Below are 11647 nucleotides of genomic sequence, written 5' to 3' on the forward strand. Positions count from 1 at the left end.
GTCCTTCTTAACAAAAGTCACCAAAAAGAAGTCTTAAATATTCATATTAATGTATATACAAAACATTGGATATGTAGTAAAAGGAAAGTCAAGTTAATTTCACTGAGAAGCCGATTAGGTGGTGTTGTCGTATCAATGGACCCATCACAAGAAAAAGTGGGGATAATGACACCCACAGTTGTAACCTTTCTACGGCCCACCGTAACGTTTATTATTAATTCAGACTATTAATAAGGTCACTTAAAGGAAAAGTACAGATATCAGACTGATACAAAATTTATGTGGCCCAGGAAGTTTTTAACAATGGGCATTCAACAACCACTGTTTCCTATGGTGTGGTCCACTTGAGCTACGGATCTGCTCCATTTTTGGGTTTATACCCTAAAATGGGGGGGACGGTACGGATGGACGGCATGGATATAAAACATATTCAACACGTTGGGCCTAACACATCCACACACTACCGACGGGGTGGTGTTGGCAACACCACCTAGTCAGCGTCGGTCCCTGGCTAAGCAAAGTGAAAAAGAAGAAGAAGAAGGAGAAGAAGCATAAAAGCAAAAGATTCATGAAAATGGTTGAGATTTTGAGGGGTTGAGCGCTTCTGTAATCAAGTCCATCTGATCCCGAATCAATGCCACGCGATCACAGAAAACCTCCATCTCTCTCATTTCCTGCAAACGCCATTTATCTTTCAATTCCTTCATATTCCAACCATCCAAACGCTCCAACCCTTCCCTCATTAACATATCAAAACCACCACACACCTTCATCATCCCTAAATTAAAAGCATACCTTGGAAAAAAATAATCACTGACGTCAAGTTCAGAAATCATACCATCTTTCGATCCGGTCAGTTCGTTTTGCTCTGATTCTTTTTTTTCTTCTCCCACCAACGGCCTTCCGCCCCATATCTTCTCGCAAATCTCGAGCAGCTTCCGATCATGGGCGCTATGGATCGAAATCTCCGGAGAGCGGGTCTGGAATCTCCGCTTCAGTCTCTTGAGCTTATCTAGCAGCTGTTCTTTGCTGAAATCACCGCGAACGGAGCTCTCGATCTCGTCGAAGAGCGAAGCGACCGAGTCGCCGCCAGGTTCGTTCTTGGCCTTCTTTCCTGCCATCACGAGCGTGGCATTTAAGAGGCGGATCTCGTCCTCTTCCGTCCATGAGGCCCGTGGACGGGATTTCGAGGTCCTCGGCCTTTTCGGCGGAGAAGAAGCATACATTGCAGAGAGAGGGAGTGAGGGAGAAGGGAGAAAGACTCTTTAGAGCTCTCTTTATAGTCAGTAATCGCTTCTGTGGGGCCCACTGATTGGGTCCACGTCTTGGACTCATGTTCCCTCGGCTTCGATGGATCCCCGGAGCCATCGATTTCGGTGGATCGCTGATTGTGGGCCCAGCTTGATGCATTTTTCTTACATTCACACCGTCCATCCTTTTTGACAGCTCATTTTAGTCACGATCCCTACAATGAAGCAGATCCAAATCTCAGGTGGAACACACCACAATAAACAGTTGTGATTAACCATTAAAAACTTCTTGTCAGCCCCGAAAGTTTGGATCAAGCTTATATTTATATGGTCCTTTCATCAAGGTATTTGTGACATTATCAACAGGTTGGATAGCAAATAAACAGTCTCGTGGCCCCAATAATTTTTAATGATGTGTATTCAATCACCAATTTTTCCTGTGGTGTGGTTTAATTAAGATTTGGATACGCTTCAGCTTTTGAATCATGCATTAAAATGATCTGTTAAAACGGATGGACGGCGTGGATGTAACGTATATACATCAAGGTGGGCCCCACAGTCAGGGATCCACCGATGCTGCGTCCTCCACTTTCGGGATTGAAGCTGGCGATTACTGTGATACGTAGGGAGACAGTGCTACGAAGGGAGACAGTAAAGTAACGAGCCGTAAAAACCGTGGCAGGGTGGAGCCATCTCCAACGGGAAACGGATTGGCTGCTCCCCCAGCCACCAGCCAATGGCTGATGGTCGGTTTTATGTGGGCCCCACCATAATGTCAATTTTTCATCCATGCCGTCCATCTATTTTTCTAGATCATTTTATGGTATGTATATCACAATCTCAAGTTGACCACATTGCACGAAACAGTGTTGAATGAAGGTCGACCATTAAAAACTTTTTGGGGGCCATAAAAGTTTTGGATCAAGGTGATCTTTGTTTTTCCCCTTCATCTGGGTCTGTATGACCTAATAAACAGATTGGATGTTAAATAAACAGTACAGTGGGCCTTCGGAGGATTTTAATGGTGGATATCTAATCAATGTTATTTTCCTGTGGTTTGGTCCACTTGAGATTTACATTCCTCTCATTTTTGGCATGAAGCCCTAAAATGATCCGTAAAACTGGATGAACGGAATGGATGAAACTCATAAAATCATGGTTGGACCCACGTAGCACCGACCATCAGCCACCGGGCTGGTGGCAAGGGGAGTAGCCAATCCGTTTCCTATTCCAACGCACGGAATATTCGTCTATTTATATTCTTCACCGTCCGTTTAATGGGCCTGTAAAGAGTTTGATATTGCCTTACAGGGGGGGATTTTCGAGATATGATCCGTCAACGGTATAATGAAACAGATCGATGAGTAATGTCCATCATCCATCTACTGGGCCACAGCATGGTTGGCTATTCTTTGGAAAACTCTTGCCTGACTCGCACCAGACCGCTAAGGGTTGTTTGGCCCATGGTATTGGAAAGGATCACGTCCGATGGGATTTAAAAATAAAAAACAAAAAAATAAAAATAAAATGTAATTATTATATATGCCAGGGATTGTCTAGATAAGCCTAATTTTTGTAATACGGTAAAGTTTACTATTTGGTTTGATGTACATTGAATAAACTATCATTTGTAGCTATTGAGAATAACACGTGTTATATTTAAATCATTTATCTGTTTTGTAATCTCATTTTATAATATAGGTATAAAAATAAGATAATTCTAAAACTTATGTAGCCCAAAAGAAGTTTTCAACATAAGGCGTTCAATCCCCGCTGCTTTATGTGGTGGAGTCTACCTGAGCTCTAGATGTACCTATTTTTTAGCCCATGGTCTAAAATGATCTCAAAAAATGAGTGGATGGTGTAAATGTAGCCCACACATCATAGTAAGACCTATAAAACTTACTAACATTGAATGGAATGGGCAGGGGATCAAACGCAATTCCATCTAAGCTAATTCCAAGATGACTGAAAACCCATTGTTAAAACTTCCCAAGGCCCACTGTAATATTTGTTTGCCATCCAACTGATAGATTAGGTCATAAAACTTTTGTGCCTTGATAAGTTTTTAATGGTGGTGTTCAATCACCACTGTTTCCTTTGATGTGGTCCACATAAGATTTTGATCTGCCTCATTTTCTTGCTCATTCACTAAAATGAGCCAGCAAAATGAATGGATGGCGTCGATAAAACACATCTCACGGTGGGAAAAGTCACTGGGCCTTGTCGAGAATGTATGTCATCTGACCCGTCCACAAGTGTCACCTAATAATGAAGGTAGCATGCTCCAAAATTCATACTAATCCCAACCATCCAATCCAATGGGCTAGCAAATGTCGCGCGCATGATGGTTGGATCCATACCGCAATTTCACGGTGAGGAGATCCTTGTGGACGGCTTGGATGGCTTGAAAAGCTACGGTGGCACCCACAGACGATTTGCAGCTTTAGATTATTTTACAAACGGGGGTGAGGATTCTTGTTTCCCGAAACTTTGACTCATACAAAACTTAGGTGTGGCCCATTAGGATTTTAATGTAGGTTTACTCATCCCAACCGTTCCCTATGGTGTAGCTCACGTGAGATTTGGTTGGCCTGATTTTTGGGCCCAAGGCCAAACACTTGGTTGGGCGACTGATGGACGGAGCGGATGACATCTACTTAAAGTCCTTCCTCTGCCAGTCTTACCCTTTTTGGTCGCGGTCTAGCAGATTAGGTGCGGCCCTTACCTTGAGGCCCACCTCCATATATGTATTCTAAATCCACGCTGTCCATCCGTTTTTCCATATCGTTTTAACGAACCCAAAAATGAATCAGATCCAAATCTCAAGTGGACCATACTATAAGAAACAGTTGTGGTTGAACGCCCCCACCATTAAAAACTTTCTAAGGCCCACCTTAATATTTCTATAATGTTTATTTGCCAAGCACCCAGTTGAAAAAGATTACAAAACGCTGGATGAAGGGGGAAAACAGTTATCACTTTGATCAAAAACATTTTATGTCCCACGATAAGTTTTTAATGGTCAATCACCGCTGTTTCCTATGGTTTGGTCTACTTAAGATTTGTATTTGCTTCATTTTTAAGTTCACACCTTGAAATGACCTAGAAAAAGGTACGGACAGTATGGATGTAAAATAAATACATAAAGGTAGGCCCCACGGCCGCACCTAATCCGCTCACACCCTTTTTCTGCATCTCAGCAATTTTTAACAGTTGAATTAGTTTGACCGAACATGCATCACTCATGATCGTTTTGCCTCCGTCCATATTCACGATCCAGCGAGTATCGTTATCCTTAATTTTATCAATCATTTACATTTTTAGAGGTTGAATCTCATCCTTTGACTATCGCCCGATCATCTTAAGTAATATTGTGCAAGTGGCTGAATAAGTGACCGATCTTATTAGAATTCAGTTATATACGGTTGATTTTCGACATATCTGCATATCTTAGCACTTAGGGTTGTAAGCTATTTGGTTTGAATTGAGCTACAAATTTAATTCTAGTATGCACACACTAATCACGTTATCAAGATTGAAATAACATCCACATCTCTTGGCACGCCTAATGAGACCATCGCTTTGATTTACTTACTAATGTGACATTACGATTTGATAAATCGAAAATATAAATGAAAGAAGCAATCAAATTGCTAAGGCCGAACTCTCAACACCAACTGTACCACATTCGACCAAGGGTGTGCCGGTTCAAGCCACCCCTAACTCATTAAATCTAAACAATAGTCCAACACTTAGTCCCGTGAACCAGGAGGGGGCATTGATCTCTAAAACCACATCTCTTAAGGAGATAGCGGTCGAACCAGGATGTGCAAATGAGCATTTAGCACATTCAAGAAAATGAGAGAGCTAAGGATGAGTTGATATATGCTTAAGACAAACAATTCCATGTTCAAATTGGGATTATAAATCAATAGATAGCTAACCAGAGCAAGACCACCGTTGGGCGTGAACACCGAACTGATTTGTCCATGGATGGGTGATCTGAACCGTTTATCTGATAGGCTACAGCATGCATAGACCACGGTTCAAAAAAAAAAAAAAAAAAACACTCCGAGACACATACATCACGGTAGGCCCCACAGGGTTTACTCGGCAAGCTATCCATGTCCCTTGACTGAATGCACAGGTTTTATCTTCCGTTGACACGGCACTGATATATAGCATCCGAGCTGTCCACAAGGTGGGTCCCATCAAAAAGGTCGCCTGGGATCAAATCCAGGATGGTCCATCCATCTGTCGCCCTACTGTGGTTAAGTTAATTTACAGCCGACGGTCTGACCGGATATTCATGTGAGGCCCACCTGATGAATGGACTGTTCCAGTTTCTGCTGCTGATGATCTTCATGGTACGTTCCAGCCTTTCCACGGCTCCGATGTTCCGATGAAAGTACCCATAAGCAGAGTTTAAGAAAACAAAAAGATTATTCGAGTCAAAACACGATTCGTTGACTTGATAGATTGGGAATGCGTACACGAGAAACACAAAGCATTCGGCAATTTATTTAATCAAACATTCCCTCTCTATAGGTGGGTCACGTGATCTATAGGTGGGCCACGTGACGAGTGGACCGCAAAGGCACGTTCCCATAGACGCGGATGGCCTGTTGCAGGAACCTCCTGCGGGATTCAGATTCGGTAGTGACCCTCCTGTGATGGAAAAGCTATGGGTCCCACCATGATGTTCACCATCTATCTATTTTTACAATCTCATGAGCCTAAAGAAGAAGTAGATCCAATTTTCAAGTAGACCACACCACTGAAAATAGTGGTGACTGAACGCCCACCATTAAAAAGTTCCAAGGACTATTATAATGTTTATTTGCCATCCAACCTGTTGATCAGATAGAAGAGACGTGGGTGAAGAGAAAACATAAATATCGGCTTGATCCAAAACTTCTGTGGCTCTCGGTAGTATTTAACAGTAGGTGTTCAATCGCCACCGTTTCCTATAGTGTGGTCCACCTGAGACTTGGATCTGCCTATCCGCCTATCTCAAAAAATGAACTGAAAAAAATGGATGGACACGCATCATTGTGTTTCACGGCACCGACCAGGCTCACTGTCAATCGAGAGTCCCCTCATAAGACAGTAATCTAGGTGGGCCCTCTGTGATGTTTGTTATAGATCCACCCCATCCATCTGTTTTGCCATGTCATGTGAGGAAATAGCTTGAAATGAAGTAGATCCAAAACTCAAGTGAGCCACACGATCAGAAACAGTAACGATTGAACGTAGATGTGAGGCCACATAAGTTTTGGATCATGATAATATTTTTCTGTTTTGAACAGTATGGATGATATATAAATATCACGGTAGACCTCATGGAGGTTTCAACGGTAGTCATTTACATATCCACTTTTTCCTGTCATGCGGCCCACTTGAGTTTTGAATCTGCCTCAATTTTTAAGTCATGTCCTAACATGGGCCAACAAAATGGATGAATGGGATGGATTTCTAACAAACATCATGTGGGCCGCACCTTGCTTCTTATTGCAGGAAGAAGCTGTTGCAGGCAATCTGCAACCAATTTGATGAACGTGTTAGAAAACTAATACACAACGGAGGATATAAGAAAACGATCAAATCTATCGAGTTCAAGGCTCGACTTGAATAGTTAATTTCTCAAGACAGATTTGCTGCCCTTTTTCTGAAAATTCCAGCAAGTGCAAACGAAAGAAATCTGCAAATTATCTTCATAATACAATGAACTCTCAATCCAATTTTCAACACGAAAATTTGCACATTTAAGTGTTGATAGATCTCTAATTTTGACACCGATATGCCTTTAGACGTTCAGAAAAAACTCAGTAAGAGATTAGATCGAGAGTAATTGCACAGAAGATGATATAATGTTAAGAATTAAGAGTTGGTACTTCTGGATTATAGTATCCAGGATTTATATCAATTGAAAGGTCATGGATTTTTTCCTGAAGAGTTGCTAAAGAGCCTCTTCAAGAAATCCATGCCCATTCACAGCAAATAATTGTCTTTCCATGAAAGAACATGACTCTATGTCATATGGCAGTTATTTCTGTACCCATTCAGACAGGAGCAGTAATCCAATAGGAAAAACTGTATCCACATAAGCGACACATGGCATAGGTGCCACATGTACAATCATGTCACAATTACTCTCAATTAGCAAAAAAAAAAAAGAGGTAATAAAACATCAGGGTATTATGGCCCAAAAAAAATTGAACCGTGTGCAAAAAAAATTAAGGCTCTTATTGCTCCTTGCGACGATGCGAAGTGCTAAGTGCGCCTAATAAAGTGCCCAAGCAGCCCTACAGCCCAGGCCACGCGCGCGTGCGCGAACGGTGCGAATTGAGGAGATTTGAACCCTAGTTGCATAAGCAAAAATCCATTCTCTTACCGACTGGCTATACACACTATTTATGAAAAGTTTAAATAATTAATATATTTATTTACTTTCTAAAAATAACTTTTATTTTTGAAATTTATTTTTTATTCTAAAAAACACAACCGAACGGATGTAAATCTAGTATAGATGGAGCATATGGGCATGAAGAGAGTCCATGGGGTAGGCTAGATCATCAAATGAAGCCGCAAATCAGACCTGTAGGATAACCCAATATCCGTGTGTTTCAAAATATTCCCACTCGATGGACGGTCCTGATATCAGCACGATAAAATTCTCAGATGGCCCACACTTCATAACGGATTGCCTGTTACGTGGGACACACCATGATGTTCGTGAGAAACCCATCCCCATTCTTCCCCGTGGTGCGGTCCTCCTGAGTCGTGGCTCTAATCTCGAGCGAGGGAACTAACTTACCTCTCCGTCTAAGGGAGTTCCTGCAAAAGACTGGACTGTAGTGGGTTTCTCAATGTTTGTGGAGTGTCGTTGTTGTTGGGATCAGGGTTGTATACTAGCCAAGCTAGTTTGAAGAGCTCACTTGGCTTGGCTTGATCTAACTTGACTTGACTCAACTCGACTTGATCTACGACTTGAGGCAAGCTAAGTTTCATGTGACCCAACTCATTTTGAAAACAAGCCAACTTCAAACATGGTAGAGCTTGACTTGACTCCGCTTGAACCCGACTTGGCTAGAAGCCCGAGCTTGGCTCGACTCGAATATATATTATATTATATTATATATATTATTATATTTTTAAAAAAAATTAAAACCTAAACCATATCCTACCCATTCATCCATTTCTTATCATTTCCCTTCCTTATTTAACTCGTTGTGTTCGAGCACCTCTCTCTCTCTCTCTCTCTCTCTCTCTCTCTCTCTCTTGAGTTTGACTCAGCGTCTGCTCAACTTGTCGTAGCCATATGGCCTGCACTTGCCCGAACTCTCTCCCCTCTCTCTTTCTCTCTCAGCACCAACAATAAGATAACTTCTATGACTCTATCTAATATATATATAATTGAATATTTGATTTAAGGGTTGGGACAATTGAATTGGGTTGTTGGGTTGAGTCAGGTGTGGGTTGGGTACTGAGTTGGGCTAGGTTGAGAGCAGACTCAACTCGATGTAAGCTCACCTCAATTCGATCCACTAGCTCGCCTTGAGCCTGACTCAAAAGGTTTAGCAAACAAACCAAGCTCCAATGGTAAGTTCAATGCCTAGCTTGAGCTTAAACTTGAGGAGAGCACGGACAAGCCAAGCCAATCTTGACCCACCTCCACTCACTCGGCCCAATGTACAGCCTACGTGTAGCTTCGTGAACAATGTGATGTTTGTGAGAAATCCACGTCCCTATGTGGCATATGCAATCTGGTAGGGCCCAAATATCACTCCAAAACCGTTGTTGTTGAGAATTCTAGCCCAAAACAACCAATGTACGACCACTCACATACGTGGACAGTCCATCAAGTGGGTCCTAACTAAACAGACCAGGGATGAAATATCCCAGCTGTCAGAAATCTCATCAAGACGATGGATGGGACGTGAAAAGTGGGCGCGGAGGTGGGCCAATGTATGTGACTTTTGTCCACACCATCCATCCGTTTAGACAGCTCCGATTAGTGCACGATCCTGAAAATGAAGAAGATCCAGATCTTAGGTGGGCCACACCACAGGAAACTATGGTGTCCTGCATCCAAACTGTTGATAAGGTCAGAAAGACCTGGATGAAGGTACCACACAAATATAAGCTTGATCCAAAACTTTTGTGGCCCACAGGAAGTTTTTAATGGTCAAATCACCTCTGTTTCCCGCTTGTGGTACCCACTACGATTTGGATCTGCTTCATTTTTAGGATCATGCCCTCGAAAGAGATCTCAAACGGATGTAAGACGTGGATGTAAGGCAGATACAATAGATGGGACCCATAGTCTCCGAAACGGATCGGCTACTCACCCTGGTGCTCTGTGGGGCCTACCATGATGTGTGTTTCATCCATGCCATCCACTCATTCTTCCAAATCATTTTATGTTATGATCCCATAAATGAGGTTGATCCAAATCTCAAGTGGACCGCACGCTGTTGATTAAATGCCCACCATTAAAAACTTTTTGAGGGCCACAAAAGCCTTGGATCGAGGTAATATATAATTTTTCCCTTCTTTATGACCTAATCAACCGGTTAGATGTTGAATCATCATTACAGTAGGGCCTAGGAGGTTTTTAATGGTGTACATTCAATCACAACTGTTTTCCCATTGTGTAGTCCACCTGAGATTTAGATCTACCGCATTCTTGGGATAAAACCTTAAAATTATCTTTCAAATGGATGGACGGCCTGCATAAAACACATATATCATGGTGGGTGCACTAGCCACCCCTGGACGGTGGCAGTGTCACTGGCGAAACCGCCTCCGTGAAAAGCAACGTTCAGGATTGGCAGATTGGAGCCGTCTCTGAACTTTGCTATATGCATCGTACGACATTAGTACAGGATGAACGTGTCAGAATCTGCCACGCTTACAGATTCCCTCGTCACGAGGGAATGATCACACAAGCTCTAGCTACGTGGGACCAACCCGTGATGCGTACGTGTAATCCAAACCGTGCATCTGGCGCACCTCCTGATGTCCACCGTACAGACCAAGAATTTCCCACGTCAAAAACTTAGTTGTAACACGGCAGAGGGAGAAACGTGCAGTCACGAAGTAAAACCGGAAGCGGATTTACTGCACAAGGATGTTAGGTAGGCCACCACGATGTTTTATAGAAATCCACCCCGTCCATCCGTTTTCCTAGCTCATTGTAGGACATGTGACCAAAAACGAGTTGGATGCACCATTGAAACATTGTTATGGCCGTGAAAGTTTTGTCTCCGGCCTTCTTTTTTTTTGTGTGTGTTTTCACTTCATCCCAGTGGAGTGACCTTATAGAGGGTTTGGATGGCATATAACATGAAGGTGGAGCCTAGGAAGGTTTCAACTGTAGGCATTTCTTTGCCAAAATTTTCTCTGGCTTTGAATACACCTATTTGTAGGGAAGCGGATTAGCTACTGAGTAGCCATACTTGCTCCACGTCACTAAGTTCTGTAGTGGACCGTCCACCTAGAGAGATCATTTTAGGGCATTATCCAATGAATGAGGCAGATCCGAATCTGTGGTGGACCCCACCACAGAAAACAGTGGGGAGGGTAATGCCCACCGTTGAAACCTTTCTAAGGTCGACCATGATGTTAATTGAGATCAAACTGTTCTTTGTCAATGCGGGAAAACATTCGGAAAGCGGATGCCTTACACCAGCTATATAGCTGTATGTGGATCTGATGATGAGGCCCGTGTTATATCGAAATCATAACCGTCCATTCATTTGGCGTCTTAAGGCTTGAGAGTAAAAATTAAGACAGATCTAACTATCAAGTGGAAGACACTGCAAAAAGCAGTGGGTGAGAGTAAAAATAAGACAGATCTAGCTATCAAGTGGAAGACACTGCAAAAAGCAGTGGGTCAGAGTAAAAATAAGACAGATCTAACTATCAAGTGGAAGACACTGCAAAAAGCAGTGGGTGATTGAACGCCTACCATTGAAACCCTTTTTGAGGTTACAGAAGTTTTGGATCAATATGAAATTTGTTTTTCCTCTCCATTCAGGTCCTCCTGACCTTATAGATGGATTGGATGGAAAATAAAGATTATAGTGAGCCCTACGAATTATTTAACGGTGAAAATCATTACTCCACTGCTATTTGTAGTGTGGTCTAGATGGTCTTTGGATATTATTCAGTTTGTGGATAATGCTCTAACATGGTTATTAAAAATAGATGAACGGTGTAGATATAATAAATACATCACCGTGAGGCTGATGTAACTTCGATCTCCTTGGAACCGTTGGGCTAATGTAACTTCGATCTCTTTTGAACCGTCTTTTGAACCGTTCGTACAAGTTGGAGCTCGAGGAGCGTCAGTGCTTGTCTTTGAGAGATACGTACCTACAGCTGATGTG

General features: G+C 42.4%; 1 protein-coding gene across 2 annotated transcripts; it reads right to left on the bottom strand.

Annotated features, from left to right (window-relative positions):
- Window positions 1-415: 415 nt before the first annotated feature.
- LOC131228247 (transcription factor STKL2-like) lies at window positions 416-1254 on the bottom strand. Of its 2 annotated transcripts, none has more exons than XM_058224151.1 (2): window positions 839-1254; window positions 416-733 (listed from the first exon to the last, which is right to left on the bottom strand). In XM_058224151.1, the coding sequence occupies exons 1-2, from the start codon at window positions 1224-1226 to the stop codon at window positions 567-569; spliced, it is 555 nt and encodes a 184-aa protein (XP_058080134.1). In that variant the 5' UTR covers window positions 1227-1254; the 3' UTR covers window positions 416-566. The 2 variants fall into 2 exon arrangements, with proteins under 2 accessions (XP_058080134.1, XP_058080142.1); XM_058224159.1 differs by having other exon boundaries at window positions 416-674; window positions 839-1253.
- Window positions 1255-11647: the final 10393 nt, after the last annotated feature.

This window comes from Magnolia sinica, chromosome 2 (assembly GCF_029962835.1).
Source record: "Magnolia sinica isolate HGM2019 chromosome 2, MsV1, whole genome shotgun sequence".
Taxonomy (NCBI): Eukaryota; Viridiplantae; Streptophyta; class Magnoliopsida; order Magnoliales; family Magnoliaceae; genus Magnolia; species Magnolia sinica.

Bases quoted from the DNA above. Each gene is read 5' to 3' on its own strand.
- LOC131228247 (XM_058224151.1), bottom strand. From the start codon at position 1,226: ATGTATGCTTCTTCTCCGCCGAAAAGGCCGAGGACCTCGAAATCCCGT. The intron at 734-838 runs GTATGATTTCTG...TAATGAGGGAAG, and splicing joins ACTGACCGGATCGAAAGATG to GGTTGGAGCGTTTGGATGGT.